At 53.7% G+C, this 24,050-nt stretch overlaps 1 protein-coding gene across 6 annotated transcripts in view; it reads right to left on the bottom strand.

The window, feature by feature from the left end:
* The window catches only part of LRP4 (LDL receptor related protein 4), a 54,790-nt gene extending 31,561 nt beyond the window's left edge, over window positions 1-23,229 (bottom strand). For 4 of the 6 annotated variants that reach the window (XR_016229846.1, XM_089327053.1, XM_089327057.1 and 1 more), the window contains exons 1-13: window positions 22,903-23,229; window positions 7,827-7,973; window positions 6,485-6,601; window positions 6,110-6,223; window positions 5,695-5,811; window positions 5,248-5,376; window positions 4,914-5,033; window positions 4,455-4,580; window positions 3,756-3,881; window positions 3,428-3,562; window positions 2,921-3,046; window positions 2,369-2,599; window positions 220-376 (exon numbers count right to left, since the gene is read on the bottom strand). Coding sequence is in view for 3 of the 6 variants with exons in the window: in XM_089327053.1 (XP_089183179.1) it covers window positions 220-376; window positions 2,369-2,599; window positions 2,921-3,046; window positions 3,428-3,562; window positions 3,756-3,881; window positions 4,455-4,580; window positions 4,914-5,033; window positions 5,248-5,376; window positions 5,695-5,811; window positions 6,110-6,223; window positions 6,485-6,601; window positions 7,827-7,973; window positions 22,903-22,954 (1,697 nt within the window). In the remaining 3 variants the exon portion in view is untranslated. Of the gene's footprint in view, window positions 1-219; window positions 377-2,368; window positions 2,600-2,920; window positions 3,047-3,427; window positions 3,563-3,755; window positions 3,882-4,454; window positions 4,581-4,913; window positions 5,034-5,247; window positions 5,377-5,694; window positions 5,812-6,109; window positions 6,224-6,484; window positions 6,602-7,826; window positions 7,974-22,902 lie in introns of those variants that run through there. The other 2 variants (XM_089327059.1, XM_089327061.1) reach the window with 2 other exon arrangements.
* Window positions 23,230-24,050: the final 821 nt, after the last annotated feature.

Genomic DNA, 24,050 nt, shown 5'->3' with positions numbered 1-24,050 from the left:
GTTTAGAAACGAGCAAATGAGGACAGAGATTAACCAGCCCAAGAAGGCACAGCCAGTTACTGCAGGGCCAGGCCCCAGATCACGTGGGTCAGGCTACAGCGTTGGTGTTGTTCACCCCACACTATGAGGACGTCCCCATGAAGTCTGGCCTTGGTGGCCTGGGAATCGTCCCTGGAGGTTGCAAGGGAGATTCGGGAGCTTGAGATACAACTCACTCACCCCTCCATGGGGTGTAAGGCAATGGCCCGAGGCTTCTCGAGGTTCTGCCACAGCAGCACCTTCCTGTGGGCCCCATCCAGGTTGGCCACCTCGATCCGTGACGTCCCCGAGTCGGTCCAGTAGAGTTTGTCGTGAACCCAATCCACAGCCAGGCCTCCTGCGGGGAAGAGGCAGCAGCCAAGCAGGAGGGATTAGCCTGAGTTCCTCTGTGCCATGCTAAAGCAGAAGCCCTTACACGAAGCAGTCTGTTGGGCCAGGCACTATTGGAACCATTTTGTATACATTCGCTCATTTCATTGTCATAACTCTGTGACAGCCACATGCCATGATCCCCACAAAGAAGAGGAAACTGGGGTACGGAAAAGGCAAGCAACTGTCCAAGGGCTGTTTCCTCCTCACTGCCCCACAAGTCCCACTTCCTGATTCCTGGTTCCGTAAGCCACACCCAGGGTCCCCACCACCACCACACTGACTCAAGGGGTTGCCAACTGCCACACAGGGTTTTCCAGAGGCAGCTCAGAAGTTCCACAAGGATTTGAGCCAAATGTGTGCCAGACCAAATTCTAGCCCATTTCACCAGCTTACAGAACAGCCTGAGATGGTCAAGTGAGCTACAGCGATCTTCTACATCTAGATGCACTTATCTGAATCAATCCAAATACTCTTAATAGCAAGTAATCATCAACACAAAACTCAGAAATAAACTGGCTGCTAAGGCTCACGGAGCACTAGAACTGCGATCCATCAACCTCTGATTCCATTATGACATTCGCCACAATGATCTCATTATTCTCACTGATTGCGCTCAATAACAAGCAAATGTTGTATCTGAACATATAAAGTTAATATGAGGGTACTTCAGAAGGCTTGTGGAAGATGGAATAAAAAGATTAAGTTTATTTTGGTGCACAATAATGTTTATACAGATATGGGGAGGGTCTTCAAAAATTTCATGGATAGTGCATGGTATAAAAACCAAATACTAAAAAAAAAAAGCAAAAACAAAAACAAAAACCATATACTAGTTAAGATGCCTTCTGATCCTGCATCAGTGTTTCTGGGTTTCATTCCTAATTCCAGCTTCTTGCCAAGGCAGACCCTGGGAGGCCACCCATGAGTCCTGGATTGAGTTCCTGGCTCTTGGCTTTGGCACAGCCCACCCTCCTATGTCACTGCAGGGGTTTGGGGAATGAACCAGCAGATGGGAGCTCTGTCTGTCTCTCCTTCTCAGAAAAAAAATTAAAAAAAATTGATGAAATTTGAAAACTGTGCATGGATTTCTTTTTTTAAATAAAATGTCTTTTTTTAAAAAATTATTTATTTGAAAGAATGAGAGAGAGAGAAAGATTGAGACTGATCTTCTATCCTCTGATTCACTCCCTAGATGGCCACAACATCCAGGAGTGGACCAGGCTGAAGCCAGGAGCCTGAAAGTCCATTTGGGTCTCCCACATGGGTGGCTGGGGCCCAAGAAGCTGGGCCACCTTCTGCTGCTTTCCCAGGCCCATTAGCAGGGAGCTGGATTAGAAGCAGAGCGGCCAGAGTTTGAACTGGCACTCACTCCAACATGGGATGCCACCACTACACATAGTAGCTTAACCTGCTGTGCAACACCGGCCCCTGTGCATGGATTTCAATATCTTGCTACACCAAACTTATCTTTTAATTCCATTTTCCCATTAATTCTTTTGTTTTTCCAGTTTATTTGAGAGACCGGGGTTGGGGGTGGGTGGGTAAAGAACACCCATCTGCTAATTCGCTCCCCTAATTCCCAGAGCCAGGGACTCAACCCTGATCTTCCACATGCATGGCAGGAACCCAGTTACTTGAGCTGCGGCTGCTGCCTCCTGGGTCTGCATTAGTAGGAAGCTGGAGTCAGAAGCCAGAGCTGGGTATCTAACTCAGGCATTCAGATAGGAGAGGCAGGCATCGCAACTGATACCTTAACCTGAACCATTAGATTAAATATCCACCCCCTCCATGAAGTACCCTCATATACACTAGCAAAGCTTTGATATATTAGAATTCCATTTAAGACTTCACTGGAAGAAAAAGATATTCTGCTTCCTAGGGTTTGCAAACCCCTTGCCTGCCTGCCTGCCTGCCTTCCACTGCGGCCCTGCCCCTTCCCCTGGGGCCTTGTCCCTACCTGGGCTCTCCAGCCCAGTAGACACAACCTCCTCCACATTGCTGCCGTTGAGGTTGGCACGGAGGATCCGGTCCAGGGTGACATCCGACCAGAAGACGAGCTCACGCCGGTGATGGAAATCAAGGGCGATGGCATTCTCCAGGTTGTTGAGCAGCAGGGTGTACTCGGAGCGGTGCGGCAGCACCTGCCGGATGTCGATGCGATTGGCAAACAGTAGCACAGGCTCCGGCCCTGGGACACAGCATAAAAACCAGGTCCCCACTGGGCTTCAGCGCTGTCCCTGATCCATACTCATCTCGGCACACACCCCCAGGTCCTCAGCTGACAGATGCTCCCCCAAGCGGTCAGTCTTGGTACTGCAGGAGTGGAAACCTCCAAACTAGACTCCCTCCATCCCACTCCTGTAAGGGGTTTCCTTGGGGCCCAGGATGAACTCAGCACTTCATTTTACTCTGATGGAAACTGCACTACCTGCCAGCTAATTCCTGAGCTCCGGATCACCTGGCGTTTCTCCACGCTCAGCCCGCTCCCCACCCGGCCAGCACCCCTTACCCAGCGCCTTGCAGCTGCGCCGGTCGGGCCGTAGCTCATAGCCAGCTTCACACCAGCACTGGAAAGCCCCTTCACTGTTGGTGCAGCCCTGGCTGCAATACCCCTCTTCGGCACATTCATTCACATCTGCAAACACGGGGCAGGGTCAGGAGAACTCCGTTCCACCACCCTCCCACCCCAATTCCCAGGCCAACTGGACTGGCTGCTTCCTGCCCTCATGCCCACCTACTTTCTAGGCTGGTGGGAAGGCCAGGAAACAAGGGGTTAAGGCTCTCTGGGGCCATGCACACTGAGCTGGGCTGGGATCCCAACTCTGCTGCTGCCTAGCTGTGTGGCTTTTGGTAAGTTACTGAGCCTCCCTGAGCCGTGGGCAGGATGATGCCACTTCTTAGGGTTATCGGGATAATGGGCTGGGGCCACGTCCATCCTGACCCGCAGGAAACACAGCTGCCTGTCTGCTGCCCTTGCCTACGGCCTGACCCTGCTGTAAGCCAGGCCCCAGCTCACCGTGGCACGTGCGCCCATCCTCCATGAGCCTGTAGCCTGTGTGGCAGGTACACTGCACTGTTCCCCGCACCATCTGGCACTTCTGGGCGCAGCCGCCGTTGTTAACAGTGCAGCTCTCCTCACCAGTCCGGGGCCCTGTGCCAGCCAAGGCAGAGAGTTGGGAGTCGAGCCCAGAATCCTCCCCCAGACAGCCAACTTGGCATTCCACCTGGCCCACGGAGCACAGCTCCCAAAGCTCCGAGAGTCCCCAGGGAGGATTCCCTTTGAGCCTTCTGGGTGGGGTTCAACCACAAGCCACGTGGCAGGTCCGCCCGCTGGGGACACTCACGGCAGCTCTGCTGTGGGCTTTCGTCGCTGTTGTCACCGCAGTCATTGACCCCGTTGCACAGCTTCCTCTGCCCAATGCAGCGCCCGTTCCAACACAGGAACTGGTCCGAGGCACACTGGGGGCTTCCTAGAAAGAGAGGGAGAGGGAGAGGGAGAGGGAGGGAGGGAGGGAGAGTCAGGTCACAGCGGGGCAGGGCTTGGGTCAACAAAAGGATGGAGCCTGTCATTTTCTAGGGCGAGCTGGAGACAGATGAGACAAGGTGGGAGGGTCGGGGTCCAAGGCAGGAAACAGCTCAGACAGGGCTGGCTGATGTCTGCATTCGTGCTCTCCCCTGGGCACCACAAGGCAAGGGACGGGATGTGGGACACAATCAATGTATCTCTGTAAGGCTGGTATGGTGTGGGCATGGGCTGTCAGCTCCCGAGAGGTAGGCTCTGGCTGTGTGTGGGCTGGGATGTGAGCGGCATTCGTAACTCATAGCCCTGATACCATGTTTCAGGCCCCCGGGGCCCCAGGTCAGTGATGCACCTGAGTTTGACCCTGGTCACTGGGAAGGGCAGGAAAATCCATAGCATGGGAAAATCTAAACATAGCACCTCCAGGGCAAACTGGTAGGGCAGCGGTCACACCCTCTTTCCACCCGTGGCCCCCACTCCAACTAGAGGCTAAGGGGTCTGGGGGAATCCCGGGAGACTCCACCTGTGTTCTCACAGTTCTCTTCATCACTGTTGTCTGCACAGTCGACCTCCCCATCACAGCGCCATGACAGGCGGATGCAGCGGCCTGACCGACAGCGGAACTGTTCTGCCGTGCACACCGAGGTGGCTGGGCAAAGCAAAGGCCTAGTGAAAGGCTGGCCTCGCTCGGCCTCAAACTCTGCCCTGCCACCCGAAACTGGAGCTTATGTCAGCACCCATGCCACCCTTCTCAATACCAGTGTGAGCTGGTCTATGGGGCATCCTTGTGGGAATCAGGCCTCAAGGCTCTTTACTGCCATCCTCGGGAAAAGGCCATGATGAGGCTGTATCTACTATATGACTGGTATCCGACTGGATATTGCGCCTCTGTGCAGTGTCCAACCCACACAACGGTGCATGGTGGTCCTGTCCAACAACCCCACTCCCTAGTTGCAGCCTTCGGTGCTGTCCCCCCACTCACTGCAGTTGCGCTCATCAGACTGGTCGTCGCAGTCCGCGTCACCATCACAGCGCCAGCCCATGTTGAGGCACAGGCCACTGTCACACATGAACTCCCCAGAGCGGCAGGGCTGGTGGGAGGCTGGGGAAACACAAGTTTTACGTCTCTAGCCAGTCTGTGCACTCAGTGTTCCATGGAAGACGAGAAAGCCCAGCCCCAGCACGCTGGCTCCGTCCAAGGAGGCCCAGGGAACCCAGGAACTGCCCCCGCCCCGAGCTCCCACCCACCTGTGCCTCGCCTCCCAGGGGTTCCTCCTGGCCTGGCCTCCCCTCCTCCCAGCTGCTGGGGCACTCACAGCAGTCAGACTCGTCCGACCAGTCTCCACAGTCGTCATCACCGTCACAGTGGTAGATGTCGAGGATACAGCGGCCGTAGGCGCACTGGAACTCCTCCAGGTTACAGGGGGGCGCTGGCACTGCCGAGGCTGGAAGGAAGGCAGAGGTGAGGAGAGGCGGTCACTCGGGCCGGGGCGCAGAGGCCCTGACTCCCCCGATGGGCAAGATGCTCAGGTAGGAGCCTTCCTGAGGTGAGACGTCACCAGGTTCCATCAGAGATTCCCAGAGCCAGGCGGATCCACCCCATGTGGGCAACTGCTTCCATCCTAACGTAGGCCAAGGAGGGGCTGCTCCCTGAGAACCCACCCACTGGCCCCTGTACAGACACTGCTCAGCCTTGCCCTGAGCCATGGGACCGAGCCCTCTGCCCGCACCCAGCCCGACAGCCTGAGGGCGGGGGCACTCACGGCAGTTCTCCTCGTCGGAGCCATCTTTGCAGTCTGTGTCTCCATCGCAGTACCAGTGCTCAGCTATGCAGCTGCCATCGCTGCAGCGGAACTCCTTGTCGGAGCACTTGCGCATGTCTGGGGGATGCAATGGGACAGCCCTCCTGAGGGGGTCCCAGAGGCAACCGTCTCCCCATCGCCCCTGACACCCAGCTCCACTTGGCCCTTGGGGTGCTGACCCAGCCCCTGGAAGACACCCAGCTTCAGTGCAGGCTCTCCCAGGAAAGCCAGGGTTCCCAGGATGTCCCCCCCCAGCTCCAGATCCCTGGTTCAGTTTCAAGGCCTGGCAGGGCTTGGGGCCATTGCTGCTCCCTCCTGCCATGGCCAGACCTCCCACCAGCCACCTTGCCTGCCTCCTTGCAGCCCATTCACTCACCACACTGCTCATCGCTGTTGTCACCACAGTCATTGTCACCATCGCAGTGCCACAGGCTCCGGATGCAGTAGCCATTCTGGCAAGGGAACTCGTCCTCCTCACACTCGCGGGGGGCTGTGGGCACAGAGCAGTCGGGCTGATACAGGCAGGGCGCCCGGTGCCCGGGAGCCCAATGTAAACCCTTCCAGAGTAGCCAAGCAGCCCCAGTGCTGCCTGTGGGCTCCAAAGGAGCCAGCAAGCTCCTGGGAAAGCACAGGACCAGGAGCCGAAACCCAAAGGCTCCCAGGGCACCATTTCCTCACGGAAAATCCTTTCCTGACAGAGCCTGATGGAGCGTTGTCAGACCCCCCCCGCCCCTCCCCCACCAACACTCACGACAGTCCTGCTCGTCCGAGTCGTCCTCACAGTCGTTGTCCCCGTCGCACACCCAGGAGCGCCGGATGCACTTGCCGTTGTCACAGTGAAAGTCAAGAGGGGAGCAGGTGGGCAGCACTGAGTCCCGGTGAGAGAAGGGGACAGGGAGTCAATCTGGCAAACTTCTCCAGGCAGCCTACACCCAGCCGGAAGTCCTTTCCCACTACCGCCTGCTCCACACTCCCCTCTCTGTCTTACGCTCTCCCCTCACTGACTCCTACGCCTGCCCCAGTGCACAGAGAAGCTCAGCAGAACCTATAACCTAACAAGAATCTCAGCAGAGCATGGCACTGAGGGACTCCCAGGGCCAGCGAGGAAGAGCAATGTCAAGAACACCAAGAAAGCAGCCAGAAAAACAGGAGCAAGAGAGAGGAGGACTCTCTCTCCTCTTCTCCCACGGATGTGATGACTGACACATCTGGGCTCGAACTCATTACTTTTCACACCAGACAAGCCATTTGCCCTTTCCGAGCTGTAGTTTCTTTGACTGTACAATGGGGATAATTATTCTTGGCTCAGAGAAGGCCTAGGGAAGAGCTGCATGAAAGTGAAGCATTTGTCATCATCACAATTAGCCGAACAGGTGAGGGCTAATGAGGCCCAGGGAGGAGCTCCGTTCTCACTAGAGAGGCTGCGGGTCGGAGACCTCACCCCAACACCCAGACCAGTGGCTCGCCAGTGCTATTTTTATGTACCCAGGCCAGGACATCATGGCCTCTGCGCATGGGTTAGGGAGAAGGGGATATGTAAACAGAATGTAAGACTTCTTATGAAGCTTATGTTATTTTACAAAAGTGTGTTAGACTGCAGAGCAAAATAAGGAACACAGAAGTAATCCGCACCCGTGTTTAGTATCTACATCTTTTAAATGCACAAATATTCAGTCCACACATGCATATTTACATAAACATGGAAAGATCTAGTTAAACAGACCATCTGCTATTTCAAAGGGGTTTTCTTCTACACTTTTTCCAGAGTTTGTTTCACTGGACAGATGAGGGGTCTTTGGTAAAGTTCAAGGAAAATGAATGTTATGAAGAAACTATGTGTGCATTTCAACAGTCTTCCTATGGCAAAATAAACATCTTTTAATGCCACGTTCCATGAACTTTTTGAAGTGCCCAGTAGAAATACAGAGGGCTGGAGCCGTGAACACTGTGGAGCAGTCACCTGTCTGCCGACCATCGTCACCCTTGAAAGAGCTCAATTCTCCAAGTCTGGCACAGTTGATGCACAGAGCACTCCATCAGCACCAGCCTTGCCCCTCCTCCACCACTTCCCATCACCCCTGGGAGGTACTTACTACATCCATCCTCATCGCTGTGGTCCCCACAGTCATTGTCTCCGTCGCACTGCCACTGGGCGGGGATGCAGGTACACTCGCCAAGGGCACTCACGGCACACGTGAAGTGGCTCCGGCCACAAGCACATTCAGGGCTGCTGGCCAGGCCTGGGCAGAGGGAAGAGAAACCGGAGAGGACTTAGCTTCTGCTCAACCAAAGCCTATTCTAGGGAAAGGTGGAGGAGTCTAGTCCAGGGGTTCTGTCACCTAGAGACCCACGAAGAAAATGTGGATGACGTAATTGGGCCTCCTCCCTTCTCCAGGGCATAAACGGTCCAGAAGACTCGATTGGCCATTGGCTCACAAACATCCAGGGACCTGGCCTATGATGGGGCTTTTTTTTTTTTTTTCAAAGTATTTGCAAAGGCCCAGGGGCCGAGCATGCCACCCAGGGGGTTGATGCTCCTGCAGAAGGTGAGCTGGGCACAGAAGGGGTAATGTGGAGAGGCGACCATAACCTGTCCAGAGCGATGCTGAGACAAGGATGCTTTTGCCTCTGGACTAGACCTTGGCAAGTTGACCAGGGAGAGTAAGAAGAGTGGAATTGAAATGCGGGTGCTTTTTAGGATGAGGAATCCACAGAGGGGAAGAGGAAGCAGCAGGTGCTGCTCTGAGTCCCTCAGAGCAGGAAGAATGAGGCTGGCGGAGGCGGGACCAGGCCCCCTCAGGGCAGAGTCCCTGGGACCAGCCCCAGCCCAGAGGAAGGATGGCAGATGAAGCCCCTCCCCCAGCCTCAGCAGCACGCAGCCGGGTTCCCCTATTGAGCATTAAGCTATCTGCCTGGCCAAGTCCCATGACCGGCTGTTGTGCCCCCTCCCCAGCATGCCCAGCAGGATGCCCTGGGATGGCGTGTGAATGGCTCGGTGCCCTTGCTCCAGCCTCAGCTGGAACAAAGGGTTCTGCCAGGGTCACCCTCCCCCTTCGCAGCGTTCATCTAACCCGCTGGGCTGCTTGCAGCTGGGGAAGGAGGGGGCCACCACTCATTGCTCCTCTCTCCCCCTTGCTTTCTTCTCTTCTTCCTCCCCTCACTGGGCTCTGCCCTCAGACTGGGCTGGACGGAGAAGGAGTCTGCTCTACATCGTCACCCCACTTCCTTCGCCCCGCCCAGCTTCTCCCTCTTGGCCCATCTTCCTGATGTGCATCCTCACCTCATGTTGTACTTACTTGGCCTAGCCTAGAGCTCGGGGCTGGAGTGGAAGGGTGTGCTGCTAAGCCCTGCAAAAGCGAGGAGTCCCTTCCCTCTCCACTTCAACCCCAAGGGTTAAGTGTGAGCATAAGGTAGAGCTTCTTTCTTTTTTTTCCTCTCTTTTTGACAGGCAGAGTTAGACAATGAGAGAGAGAGAGACAGAGAAAAAGGTCTTCCTTTTTCCATTGGTTCACCCCCAAGTGGCCGCTACAGCCAGTGCTGATCCGATGGCAGGAGCCAGGTGCTTCCTCCTGGTCTCCCATGGGGTGCAGGGCCCAAGGACCTGGGCCATCCTCCACTGCACTCCCGGGCCACAGCAGAGAGCTGGACTGGAAGAGGAGCAACTGGGACAGAATCCAGCGCCCCAACCGGGACTAGAACCCAGGGTGCCAGCGCCGCAGGTGGAGGATTAGCCTAGTGAGCCGTGGCACTGGCCAAGGTAGAGCTTTCTTAACCTGCAACAATGGAAGAACGGAGGCATGGCCTTTGTGACCTGTGGACCTCTGATGCTAGAGGCAAGAAGGCACATTTCTGCAGTAAAGACCACTGATTCCCACCTGGCTCTCTCGCCTGCAGTGCAGCCCTCCCCCTCCACGTGCTAAGGGAAGCAGCTGCCCTAAGGATGCGCTGCAGAAGCCAAGGGGAGGCCATCTTCCTATGCCTCACAGTCCAAGCCCAGTGCTCCTGCCTCTCCAAGTCTCTCTGCAAATGTAGGACAGAGGATTATTCCCCAGGGGACCGCTGAAGACTTGCCGGCCCCGGCTCCAGTCCCAGCGCCAGCACCATCCTCTCTGGCCTGTTCTGAAGTCCCTGAGAAGGGGTGAGGGCCTCTCTAACTCTGGCCTGGACTCCAGAGTCTGAGACACTCTGGTAGTATGACCAGCTCATCACGGCAACTCTGGCTGCACTCAGCGGCACAGAATGTCCCCTGTGACAAGGCCCTCCAGGGCCCAGACCCCCTTCGTGGTGAAAAGGAGAGAGAAGGTAATCAGTGGGTCTGAGCTACAGATGCCTGCCTGCCCCAGGGGAATCTGGCAATGTCTGGAGACATTTTTGGGTGCCATGACTGGCAATGCCGCTGGCAGTTAGTAGGTAGAAGCAGGGATGCTGCTCAACACAGCACAGGAACCACAACAAAGAACCGCCTGCCTCACGATGTCCACAGAGGTTGAGAAATGCTTCCAGCCCCATTCAGGAGGCCATGAAGATGCACCAGGGCGGCATCCATGGCCCAAGGGGTGACAAGAACAGAGAGGAGAAAGGGGGACTGAAGACAAGGGAGCAGAGAAAGCACTGGTCCTGGAGCAGACAGACCTGAGTTCCACCCACCAGCTGTGAGACCTCGTGCAAGTCACTGAGCTCCCTGCACTCCGATTTCCCCATTCACACACACACACACACACACACACAAAGACTACAAAATAAAGAAGAAAATAGAGATGATGACACTAACCTTATGCCTTGGCACACTGAAGATGCAAAATAAATGGAGAGTGAGAGTGTGGGGAAATGAGGGCTACATTTTTTTTCAAAAACGTTGCTTTTAAGAATCTGAGCATCTGGGCCGGCGCTGTAGTGCAGCAAGTAAAGCCGCTGCCTGCAGTCCTGGCATCCCATATGGGCGCCGGTTTGAGTCCTGGCTGCTCCACTTCTGATCCAGCTCTCTGCTGTGGCCTGGGACAGCAATAAAAGATGGCCCAAGTCCTTGAGCCCCTGCAGCCACGTGGGAGACCTGGAAGAAGCTCCTGGCTCTTGCCTTCAAATTGGCACAGCTCCGGCCATTGTGGCCATCTGGGGGGTGAACCAGCAGATGGAAGATCTCTCTCTGTCTCTCTCTACCTTTCCTTCTCTCTGTGTGTAACTCTGACCTTCAAGGAAATAAATAAATCCTAAAAAAAAATAATCTGAGCATCAAGATGGGGAGAGCAAGAAGAGCAGGATCTGGGGCAAATGAAAAGGAACAGAGGGCTGGCACCATGGCTCACTTGGCTAATCCTCTGCCTGCAGTGCCAGCACCCTGGGTTCTAGTCCCGGTTGGGGTGCCAGATTCTGTCCCGGTTGCTCCTCTTCCAGTCCAGCTCTCTGCTGTGGTCCGGGAAGGCAGTGGAGGATGGCCCAAGTGCTTGGGCACTGCACCTGCATGGGAGACCAGGAGGAAGCACCTGGCTCCTGGCTTTGGATCAGTGCAGCATACCAGCCATGGCAACCATTTGGGGGATGAACCAACGGAAGGAAGAGCTTTCTCTCTCTCTCTCTCACTGTCCACTCTGCCTGTCGAAAAAAAAAAAAAAAAAGAAAAGAAAAGAAAAGAAAAGAAAAGAAAAGGAACGGAGAAGGCAGAGGAGCCCGCCCCACCCTGCCCTTGGCCCAGTGCTAACAGGAGTCCTGAGTTCCCAGGGCAGACTTCAGGAACAAAGCATTCCATGGAGTGCATGGAGTGGGCATCGAGTTAGTCTGAGGCGGCTGGGGAGTCAGGACTTCCTGCAGGTCAGAGCAACATCTAAACACCAGTGCGGTGCTGAAGGTCAAGCAGCCACCGGTCAGGCAGCTCCTTGACTCGGGCATTCATACAGGAAACAGACGCATTATTCTCCAACAAGCCAGCTCCTTTGGACAATGACTGCCTCTCAGGAATCCCCAGCGGTGGAATTCTGCTTTTCTACTCAAATCCTGCCTCTGATCATAAAGGGCAGCTTTTTAACCCTTTTTAAGGAAAAGAATGATGAGTAAAGAAACAAATGACTGTGGGCGGCAGGACACAGCCTTCACTTTAAGAAGTGCTGAGTTATAGCACTCAGGCTTTGTTTCTGGCCTCTAAAGCTGTTTACAGCCACACTGCAAGTTCCCTGGACACCCAGGGACCTCGGATCTAACCATTTTCCACTGCTTTCCCAGGCGCATTAGCGGGGAGCTGGATCAGAAGTAGAGGAGGTAGGACTTGAACCAGTGCCCATCTAGGAATGCCGGTCCAGCAGGTGGTGGCTTAACCCACTAAGCCATAGCACCAGGCTCCCAAGTTCTTTTATAAGTGCCCTTCATATGCTCTATCACTGAAGCTTCCAACAAGCCTTGGAGGTGATTGAGGCGCTGTTATTATCATCACCATTTTATAGTCCAAGCCAGTGAAACACAGAAGTCTACAGACAAGTCACATGGGAACCAAGGGTTGGGGCCAGCATTCACACCCAGGTAGGTGACGGTAGTGCTACTTTGCAAGTCTCCAAAAACCCCAAGATCAGAAAGAAAAAATTTCTAATTTCTAAGTCCTTCTTTTTTTTTTTTTTTTTTTTTTTTTTTTTTTTTTTACAGGCAGAGTGGACAGTGAGAGAGAGACAGAGAGAGAAAGGTCTTCCTTTTGCCGTTGGTTCACCCTCCAATGGCCGCCGCTGCAGCCGGCGCACCGCGCTGATTCTGGCAGGAGCCAGGAGCCAGGTGCTTTTCCTGGTCTCCCATGGGGTGCAGGGCCCAAGCACCTGGGCCATCCTCCACTGCACTCCCGGGCCATAGCAGAGAGCTGGCCTGGAAGAGGGGCAACCGGGACAGAATCCGGCGCCCCAACCGGGACTAGAACCCGGTGTGCCGGCGCCGCAAGGTCTAAGTCCTTCTTTATGCATTCTCCATTAGCAAATACGCAGCGAGTTTATGAGTCCCAGATGCCCCCTTCTGGTTACTACTAAGGTAAAGACCAACCTCCCTTGCCTACTGGTAAAGGAGAGAATCAGGAAAAGGTTGGAATCCCAGTCCTCGGGAAGCAGTGTCTCAGCACTGATCCAGGAAGGAACAGGTCTTCTGACATGAAATTCTATTCTTCAGTTCCTCTTTACAGTCTGCATGTTATGTTTGTAGATTATTTTGTAGGCACTCTCGCTCTGCTCTCGCTCAGAGCAGTCACATGGTGCCCATTTGGCATGTGCAGTCACCTGCTTTGGCCAAGATCATGTGGGAAGTAGGAGAGCCAGGGTGGCAGCCCCACTCTGACTCTCAGACTGGTCCTCTTCTCTTAGTGTGATCCCAGAGTCTGCACTTTCAATAAGCTTTCCAGGGGACACTGAGGCACTCTTAAGGGTCTAGAGGCACCGCTGTCTCCTACTGCATAGAATGCTCCACTGCAGGTGGACCACACCTGTCACATGGAGGCACCTGAAAGAACAGTGAGTGCGCGCAGCTACAGAGCAGCTTTTTCCAGTTGAACCAGAGATGAGAAGGCTTAAGAAGCGCCCTGTTGAGTGTTCTGGAGTATGACGGCTACCCCTCACAGAAGGGATTAGGGTTACAATGGGAAAGAGAGGAATCATCATTCACAAAAATGATGGACATTTTTCTTCTAACCTGCCCAAGCCCTTCTCTCTCCTCCTGTCCACTGGTGGCAATAAACATTTTCTAATGGGGCTAAGTCATTTGAAATAAATATAAACTACATCCAGGCCAACTGAGGGACACAGCATTGACTTCAACTCCTCGAGCAGCTCTTCGCAAGCACCTCTCACCGAAAGGGATGCTCCAGTATCAAGACAAAACTGAAAGATGGCATGGAGCCACGGGGGACAGACCTAACCTCATGCAAGAGACTCTCAGACTCTGGAGAGACCTATAGATGGCACCTGCCTAAACGACATTAGCACTGATAGAAAAAAGGGTAAGTGCCAAGTAGGTGGCTACAGGAGGGCAGGAAGTGGGCCATTTTCCTGAGGCTGTCCCACCTGGACCCACCCCACCCTGGCTGAGCTGGAAGCCCCTGCTCTTCGCCAGAGAGGTCCTTCCGTGTTGCTCTCTTCCTTGACTATAGCTCTCTGGCAGTTGGAACTGTGAGAGACATAGTTTGTATTTGTACTCAGTGCACAGAGTTCAATGCTTGGTATGCAGTAGATGGTCAATATAGTTTGTTAAATGAATGAATGAGTGATACCTTCCTCTAGATGCCTCTGGAGTCCATGGAAGAGAGAGGCCCAGAGTAATAGAAATAAAAGTCGTTACTTCCTACCTAACCCAGCACTCAAGAGATCAGGAATCTTCCCTTCCAGGCAGTGTCCTGGTCCTACCCTTGTCCTGAAAGAGGCCTTTTCATCTGCCGTTTTCCCAGGCAGTGAGAATGACAAGCCATGACTCGACTTATTTTTGTTCCATGGTCCCTTTTATTCCCCGATCCCTCCCTGGAGGCTAGCCTTACTCAGCTGGTGTGCCTGGTAAAGTCCTCTCCTCTGTGGGCCTCTCCAAGGGGGACATCAGACACTGGTCCCAGCAAATGCAGTCCTCTACTGTCCTCTTAAACATAGAAGGGAAGTTCTTAATGGTCAGCCTGGAGGGTTAGGAGCCAGAAGAGCATGATGTTAAGAACATGGAACAGAACTTCCCAGGATGTCAATTCTGGCTCTGCTAGTTCCCAGCTATTTGACCCTGGGCAGTTATTTAATCTCTTTATATCTTAGTTTCTCATGAGGAAAAATTGTATAATAGGAGTCTCTACCTCAGATGGATGTTATGACAATTAAATTAGCTAAATCATGGGGCTAGTTTTTAGCCTGGTGGTTAACATGCTCATGTCCCACACTAAAGAACCAGCTTCTGATTCCAGCTTCCTGATAATGTGAATCCTGGGAGGTGACAGTGAGGGCTCAAACAATCACGCTCCTGACATCCATGTGGGAGACCTACACTGAATTCTGGCTCCTGACTTTGGCCTGATCCAGTCCTGGCTGTTGCAGGGATTTAAGGAGTGAACCAGCAGATGGGAGCACTCACACATGCTCACATTCTCTCTCTCATATAAATACATACATTTTAAAATAGCTAATTCATAAAATATTAGCATAATTCCTGGCACATGCTAAGGGCTCAATAAGTGACAGCTCAGGGACTGATACTGTAGCACAAGGGGTTAAGCTGCCCTCACTGGCATCCCCTCTTGGAGCACTGGTTCAAATCCTGGCTACTCCACCTCTGATCCAGCTCCCTGCTAATGCACCTGGGAAAGCAGCAGAAGATGGTCTAAATGCTTGGGCCCCTGCCACCCATGTGGGACAGCCTGATGGAGCTCCTGGCTCTTGGCTTTGGTTTGGCGCAAACCTGGTCATTTCAGATAGATAGATAGATAGATATAGATCTCTCTCTCTCTCTCTCTCTCTCTCTCTCTCTCTCTTTCTCTCTCTCCTTCCTCTATGTCACTCTGCCTTTCAAATAAATAAATCTTTTAAAATAATTTTAAATACATGATGGTTCTTGTTATTACTATTAGAGATCTGACTCACTCCAGAACTGTCTTATCCAGTCGCCCTGTGATTAAGAACTACTTTAGGGCCTGAGATGTCTGCAACCCTTTCTGTGTGCCAAGCAGTGACGCTGTTGGCATGAAGAAGTGGAAAAGAGTAAGTACTACGGCCAGTCCTGCTTCACGGCCTTTCTCTGGAGGAGTGAGGCACATGGTATCCTTTATCCTTGCCTAACTTACCATCAACTAATTCCTAGGAGGCGAGTGTAGGAGAGAAAATTCAGAACCTTAAGCACAGAGTAATGTGGAAAAATATTCATTTCCTCTTTTGTAAAATGGGAGCAATAATAGTATCTGTTTCATAGGGTTGCTGGCAGGTTTAAATGGAGAATACGTATGAAGTTCGTAGTGTGAGGCTCTTGTATTGTTGTTGTTACTAACCCCATTATCTTCATGCAGACGTGTCCCCTCTCTCAACCCAGTGATATAGCTTTGATATCAAGCTGTCTCTATGCAGGTTCTCAACATTTTATTTACCCTACCCAGAAGCTGACAATGCACAAATCCAAGGGGACTTGAACACGGCTGCGCACTGTGAAGGGTTGCTCAAAATACTGGGCATTTAGCCTAGTAGTTAAAGCCCTGGCTGGGATGTCTACATCCCATATCTAAGCGCCTGAGTTTCAGTTCTAGCACTGCTCCCAATTCCAGTTTCCTGCTAATGCCAACCCTGTGAGGCAGCAGGTGATGGCTTGAGTCCTTGCCACCCTGTGGGAGTTCCTGGCTCCTGGTTTTGGCCAGTTCAGCCCAGGCCTGCAATTCGGGAGTGAACCAATAAATGACAGTTCTCTCTCTCTCTCTCTCTCTGCCTCTCAAAAAAAGAAATAATAATAATAAATTTCAAAACAATTTATTGCTTTCTTCTGCAGTTTATCTCAAAACACAAGGTCCACACAGTAAGACACCTGGCTTCAGGGTGCAACAAATCACATTTTCTAGAAGCCTTTTAAAGCCTCCCTCAATCAAAAAGCACTTAGAGAGTAATTTCTTATATACTGGGATTCACTGAGATGTCTACAAAGAGAAGAGGTCAATGTAAAATAGAGATTTTTTCCGCAGCCTTCAGCTTCTGTGATGGCCTCTATTTAAAATATTCTGCTCTGGGCCGGCGCCGCGGCTCACTAGGCTAATCCTCCGCCTAGCGGCACCGGCACACCAGGTTCTAGTCCCGGTCGGGGCGCCGGATTCTGTCCCGGTTGCCCCCTTCAAGGCCAGCCCTCTGCTGTGGCCAGGGAGTGCAGTGGAGGATGGCCCAGGTGCTTGGGCCCTGCACCCCATGGGAGACCAGGAAAAGCACCTGGCTCCTGGCTCCTGCCATCGGATCAGCGCGGTGCGCCGGCCGCAGCGTGCCGGCCGCGGCGGCCATTGGAGGGTGAATCAACGGCAAAGGAAGACCTTTCTCTCTGTCTCTCTCTCTCACTGTCCACTCTGTCTGTCCAAAAAAAAAAAAAAAGAAAAGAAAAAAAAAATCTGCTCTGAAAGGTAGTATGAGTTGGATGTTTAACAGAATGGGCTCTGAGTTCAAATCTTGGCTCAGTTAATTACTAGCTGTGAGATCACAAAGCCTCGGTGTGCTCTAAGCCTCAGTTTCCCACCTGTAAGAGAGGCATCTAACAGTGCTTATCTCATAAGGATATTTTGAGGAGTAAATGTAGTAATACACTCTGACTGCTTATCCTAATGCCAGGGGTACAGAAAGCTCTTCAAAAGGTTATCTACCCAGAAGTATATTTGTACTTAGCAGACCACATGTCTCAGTTTGTGGTACAAAAATGGTCACCAAAGATCATCCTTAAAAGAACAGAAATTCTCATATGAGAGAAATACAGTTCTGAGCCACTCACTTGTACTGCTTTTCTGAGCCCTGTAGTTGAATCTTCTTTTTGAAACTGCCTGGAGGCTGGCGCCAAGGCTCACTTTGCTAATCCTCTGCCTGCGGCGCTGGCATCCCATATGGGCACCAGTTCTGTCCTGGTTGCTCCTCTTCCAGTCCAGCTCTCTGCTGTGGCCCAGGAAGGCAGTGGAGGATGGCCCAAGTGCTTGGGCCCTGCACCCACATGGGAGACCAGGAGGAAGCACCTGGCTCCTGGCTTCGGATTGGTACAGCGCACCGGCCACAGAGCACTGGCTGTAGCGGCCATTTGAAGGGTGAACCAACGGAAAAAGGAAGACCTTTCTCTCTGTCTCTCTCTCTCTCATTGTCTAACTCTGCCTGTCAAAAAAAAAAAAAAAAAAAAAAGAAAGAAAGAAACAAACAAACAAACAAACTGCCTGGGGTGGGGAGAGTGGAGAGACAAGCAGGGAACTTCCCTTTCTTACAAGCTAGGCTTGTGGATAGCATAACCTGGCATCTCCGTTTGGTCTCTAGACCGCTAGGGTTAACCTCAAGGAGAAGTTGTCTCCTGTCCTCATCTGTGTCTGCAAAGGTGGTGGCAGCCCAGTTCCTAAGGCTGGGGCCATGGGAGGGGAATCTAGTGCACTTCCTCCAACTCTCAACCCCACAGGCCTGACAGGAAGTGGAGCTGCTGAGCTTGGAGAGGTCACTGGAGCACTTACAGCCTCTTTCTTTCACGTGCTAATCAGGTGTCAGTCTCAATACCCTACCCTATGCTTGCCTGACCCTATACCCAAACAGAGGAGGGTCCCTCTTCCCCCAAGACTCTGCCTGGAACCAGGAGCTTCCCTGCTCGCTCCAGAAAACCTCTGGTGATAAATTATGCAGCAGCACCTTTGTGTCGCCGCCTCTCAGCCAGATGGGAGGTTTGCTCCCAGTCTTTTGTTTCCGGCTTGGCTCGGCTTGGCTCGAAGCTCTGATCCTCGACTCTGCACAGAGGTGAGGGGGAGCTCCCGTAGGCCAAGTCAGGGCTTGCAGCAAGCCTCAGCCAGGCCTTCCCCAGCTGAATCTCAGGTGGTGCCCCTCCCTCCTCGTGCTCACCTGCGTGATAGCGGAGCTCTGAAAGTCCCTGTCTGCACTGGGAGCAGGGCCATCCGGGGCATCTGGGCGTGCTGACAGTCAAGCCACTCATCTGTGTGCACTGATGAGAATGCCTACGTGCGGCTACAGAATGAAGTCTGCTCAGATGGGCGTGAGAGGTGCCCAGAGGCACCTAGGATGTTTCCTTCTTGCTAAATCAAAAATGCAGAGTAGAAAATGGAGTCAGATGACCGCCAGAGCATCAGCTCTTTCTGAAAAGGCTGCTCTTGGTTTCGGTCAGCTTTCCGAAGCTCCCAGAAACATCACATCACTGGCACTAACTTAAAAGGAAGAAACAAAGAGACCACAGGGGTCAAACTTTGGGGTGGAGGAGCTGGGGGCCGGGGGTGAGTCTGGGGTTAAAGATCTGCGTCAATGATCCCCGCACACTGACAGGACTCCTAATTGAAGACGGTAGTCTTGAAGGAAGGAGGTTTTGAAGCAGCCCAGCCCCCAAATTGGGGCAATTACTACCTTATGAGCTCTGGGGCCTGACTCCCTTCCCAGGCCGGTGGGAGGGACAGCTTGGAATTCTAAACTGTTCCAGCTTCCAGAGACCTCAGCTAGCACTTCTCAGCCCGGGGTCACAGCAACCTGAGGGTGAGAGGTTGCCAGGCTGCACCCCTGACCACCTGACAGGGAAGCTCTGGGAGCAAATTCCACGTCCCCGGATCACTAAGTCAGAGTAGATTCCCCAAGACCCACGCTACAGCTTAATAGACCTCCTTCCAGAAGTGTGGACACGAAGGGCCTATGCTTAGGTTTTATTCAGTTTTCAAGAAGGGGCAAGATCTTTAAAAGAGAAAATACAGAAAACCAGCTGCAGAGAATGAAGGACCAAGCCTGCTTTAGCACAATCATTTCTTTAGTACAATTATTTCTTCCCTGGATTCCCATATTCCAAAGGCAAGAACCATCTCCAATCCACTTATGCAACCTCACTAACAGTCCAGACCTATAGCAACACAGTAGTTGTCAGGTTCTGTGCCGAACAGTTTCAACGTACTATTACCTCATTGAATTTTTCCATATTCTCACGTGATAATTTACCAGTTTTGCCCTCTTCCTACCCCACTCCCATTTTCAGGAAAGAATATTGAACTCCAGGGGGAGAGTAAGCGTTTTGCACAGGGTCACCAAGAACTCATTGCCAATGTCAAGGTTCAAGCTCAGGTCTGCTTGTCCTTTTTCTTCACTGAGCTATGTGTGCAGTGGTTAGACTTGTGCTGGACAAATGTGTGTGCTGAATGGATGAACAAATGAATGGGTGTGGAGCCCAGTTTGGGGAATGCTCCTGAATGTACTAGGGAGAGAGAACCTGACAGTGCCAGCTCTAAGTTGGAGGGAGAGTGCAGGCACAGGCAGTCATCAGAGCTATTTATAGGTCCAAACTCCAGGCTCTGCAAGCCAACCAGTCAGCCCTGAGTCTTCTGAAGGACACTGAGTCTCACCAGGCTGAGAAGAGGAGAAGGGTTTCCACTGCCAGAGATGAGACGGTAATCCAGACAGTCTGGGGTCCAGATGCCCCATGCCCAGGCAACTGTGACAAAAGTCCTGGCTAAGATGTGTCAAGGAATGTAGAGAAGACTAACAGACTTAGCCAGCCAAGACCATGGAAGTGTCTCATAATTATGTGATATGCCCAGTCTTAAAAAGACAAGAGTACTTCTTAAAGTAGTTGCCGAAACTCTGTTCCTATTTAGGAACCCCCTGCTACTGACTCTGTCTTTAACAGAAGAGCAACATAAACAACCCCTCCCATTTTCCTTCTTCTTAGGGATGAAGACTGACAGTGCATCAGTAGAAAGTGAACAAAGAGCTATTAAACACCCTGTCCTCTGTGACCTTCCACGTTCTGCGCGGGCCCAGAAGATGGACTTGCCCGATGTGCTCTGTATCAGACATGGCCAGACTCAGTTCCCTTGCACCTGTCATTCATAATACCATGTGCTAGTCCCAAAGATGTCATCTGATATTCAACAGGGGACAGAAGAGGAAGTCCAAAACCAGTGACAAGCCAAGCATCTTTCACAAGTCCAACAGACCAGGGACAAGGTCACTCAAGCACCATAACAACCATGGCCATGACAACCATGACAACAACAAGATGGAAAGAAGACTGTTTTCAGCTGAACTCTTTCACACTCCTCCTGAGAAACAATTCTATCTCCCTCCACACTCCTGGAGAGAATCTTCAGCTTTTCACTTACATGGAAGTGACCTCCAGGATATACAAGGTCAACCTCAGGATAAAAATACCCATGGCTATTGCCAACAATTAGTTTTCCTTCCAAAGTCTTTGAGGCTGGGGTGTTATAAAGCCTGAAGCCCATCCTGTAGGCTCTAGGAAAAGCCCAAGTTCCAGCCGTATCCGCTTAAGCACCTTAAACTTTATTGACTTTCGGCTGTCAGGTTAGGTCTGCCTTACTCATCGACCACCTCATGTCACCTCTCCGAGCCCCTGGAATTTAGTGTCAAGGACCCTGGCAGTGGTATTTTCGGTTGTGCTGCTTCCTAGCTCTGCTAGTCTCACTGGTGAATTGTGAGTCTGTCCTGTCCAGGCCTCCAAGATGGCCCAGCATCCGGCCAGGTGAAGTGCAGATCTTCCTGCCACCACCTTACACATGTACACAAAAGAAGTCTTCTTTGATTTAGAAGTGTCTACTAAAGTTTTTTTTTTTCCCTTAAAAAGGAACCCAAAGGGGCTACGAAGGACCCTCCCATTCTTTCTGTGAAACAGGATATATATGCAATTCTCCACCCCCATCCTCCCTGTGGACATAATGTGTACAGTTCTGACAGTTCTGGGGCACTCTACTCCCTGGCCAGTCTCATCCTGAACCTTCCATCTCCCCTGTTCCCCAGGGGAGAAGGCGACAATCTCCACTTGGGCTTTGTAGGTGTCCGGTTTAGGCCTTTTTCTTTCTTTCTTTCCTCCTTTTTTTTTTTTTTTTCAGAGCCTTGCTATTTCCCTTGATCTTTTTCAAAACTTCCTCCAGGGGGCCGAGAGGGAAGTTCCATCCCCTTTCCTTGCAGCCAGAAGGGGGAAACCCCCAAAAAGCATGGCTGTCCCTTTAAGGGGCCCATGTGGTGGGAAGAACAGCTACATTCCTACCCCAGTAGGGCCGCTGTCCCGACACGCCAAAGAGGCTACAAATAACCTTCTAGGAGAGAGCCGGGGAGGGGGAGACAAGATGCAAGGCGAACCTGGGTCGGCCAGGCCACTACTCCTCTGAGAAAGAGCTCAGTCGGCGCTGGAGGACATGGAAAAAGCCATTTAAAACCCACGGGGGAGTTTAAATAACAGGCACGAGAACTCTTTTGGATTTGGGAGGCAAACCGATCTTTACAACAAGTGCCCTGATCACCTCCAAGTCCTGCCACGCAAGTTCAGAAACCTGCTCCATTTCCACGCGAGCTCCCCTACCTTAAAGAAAGAGCCAGCCGGTGCAAGGCCAGGGTCTATGGACCACCCCCACTCCCCCATCGTGAAGCCCACCCCCCTCACCCCGACTTGGAGGAGCACTGGAAGATCCGGATCTCCACAAACGCCCCCCCTCCCCAGGTTGAATAGCGGTGGGTGAATAGGGTTGGGGTTCAAAGATCAAAGTGTTTGATCTCCGGGCACAAACTAGAGGCAGCTGCTCAATCACGGGGTGCACCCACGGTCTTAAGCGGCTGCGGGCACGCAGATTCCACTGGGGCCCTAATCAGACACAACAGTTGCGTTCGGGCACCAAACACGTTATTAATAAGGAGCAGATGAAGCAGCAGTCGGGCTGCCATCCGCTCAACTCCCCCCGAGGGCCGAGGCCCCGCCGCGCGGGCGGGGAGGCTGCCTGCCGAGAGCCGGCGGCACCCCTGCCTCCAACCCCGGCCAGGACGGATCTGCCGGAGCCTTCCAGCAGTTTCTTCCCAAAGTCCCTCCTCAGCCTCTTTTTTAACAACCATGTCCCCCCCGCCCTCCCCCCTTACCCCGGGGAGGATCCAGGACAGGAAGCTGATTGGCCGCAGCCAAGAGAGGGAACCCAAAACACTACCGAGGGGAGATGCTGCGAGCTAGCAGCGCCCAAAGACCCTCGGCGGGAGCCAGGTCTGGAATCGGAGGATTGTTCCCTAGTGGAGGAATCCCTGGTGCTCCAGCCCCCAGATCCCACTGGGACCTCTCTCCGCTGTCCACCAGAGACCCCCCCAGCCAGAGCAAGGAAGGCTATTTACAACTCACGGGGTAGGCGACCATCCTCCCGCGCCTCCCTTTCTTCGCACACGTTCAGCCACATCAAGGACACAGAGACCCTGTCTTAACCTTAAAGGAAGGCAGCTCCCAACTCTTCAAAGAGCAGCGAGGGAAAGCGAGCGCACGCCTCGGATCTTACCCCACCCCGGGCCAGACCCCAGCTTGGGGCAGTTCCTCCACCACTGCCCCCTCTCGGACTGAGGCGCTGGGGGAGCTCCTGGTCGCCTCCTGGGCACGCAGCCGCGGGGCTGCTGCTTGGAGTAGGGGCGAGGGGTCTGAGGCCCCACACCGCGCCGTCCGGCTCCAGGGAGGTGAGTCGAGCAGCGGCCGGACCCAGGGACAAACTTTCCCGGCGGGCCGGTCGGCGCCGCTTACCGTGTGCGCAGAGCAGGGCGCCAAGCAGCAGCGCGCCCCACAGCCGCCTCATGGTGCCGCGGCCGCCGCCGGCGCTCCCTGCCGGCCGGGGGTCCCGCCGGCTCCCGCGGGGCGGTGCGGCCGAGGGAGTCAGCGAAGGGTCCCTGGCGAGGGGAAGCGTCCCGAGTCCACGGCGGCCGGTGCGCCCCGCCAGTCGCCCTCCGGCCGCTGCTGCCTCCAGTGCTGCCAGAGCCGAAGCCGCCCCGCCAGGGGACCGGGAGGGGGGTGTCCCGGGCCCGGCCGCCCCGCCCCCCGGCGCCGCAGCCCCCGCCGCCGCCACCGCGCCGGGGCCCGCCCCCAGCGCTGGCCCGGCCCCTTCCCGCCCTCGGCCCCCGCCCCCCAGCCCGCGGACCCCACCCGCCGGCGCCTCCCGCGCGGGCCGCGCTCCTCGGGCCGCCCCCACATTCCTAGCCCGGGAGAGAGCCCCCCTCCCAGTCCCCATTACTACTACTCCAGTGTCCCTAAGTTTAAAAAAAAAGTATCCCAGCGGCAGCTCTGGGACCCGCTCTCTCTCCGCTAAGGGAGGAGCGCCCCAGCTGACCCGAGTCTCCTGGACGTGACCCCGGGCCCCCTGCCGGCCCCGAGTCTAGAATTCATTGATGTCTCAGAACACGCAACGCTCGCTAATGCATAATCCGCTCGGTCTTTATCGACATCAAACGAGGGCCATCGGGGGCCGGGCGTGCTGCACCTCCACCAGCACTCTCACTGTCAAAATTCCTTTTCAGAGGTTTTCCTCTTGCGCCCCCTGCCCCCGCCGCGGTCTGGGCAGCGTTGTTCAGGGGCTAAGTAACTGCACGACCCTCCCCCGTTTCATTTACTCATTTCCTGAGGTGGCTGTCTGGGCCCTGTCGCCCCGGCTCGGACGCCCAGCGCTGGCCCCGACAGACGGCGCTCCTGCTGGCGGCCAGTGTAAATCAGCCGTGTTAGTCTCTTCACCTTCTTTGACTTTCTGACCCTGACGGGGCAGGGAGGGGGTGAGGCGCTCCCCGAAAGACCCCGGCCTCCGTCTGAGGGGCCCGCCCGCCATGTTTAACTTTTGGGTCAACTCCTCTCTGCTCTTTGCTTTGTGGCTTATTCTTCTCCTGGGTGTTGTACTGATACTCTGA

This window comes from Oryctolagus cuniculus, chromosome 1 (assembly GCF_051225735.1).
Source record: "Oryctolagus cuniculus isolate XC-2025 breed Fujian yellow rabbit chromosome 1, ASM5122573v1, whole genome shotgun sequence".
Taxonomy (NCBI): domain Eukaryota; kingdom Metazoa; phylum Chordata; class Mammalia; order Lagomorpha; family Leporidae; genus Oryctolagus; species Oryctolagus cuniculus.
This window is presented reverse-complemented; position numbering and strand designations above follow the sequence as displayed.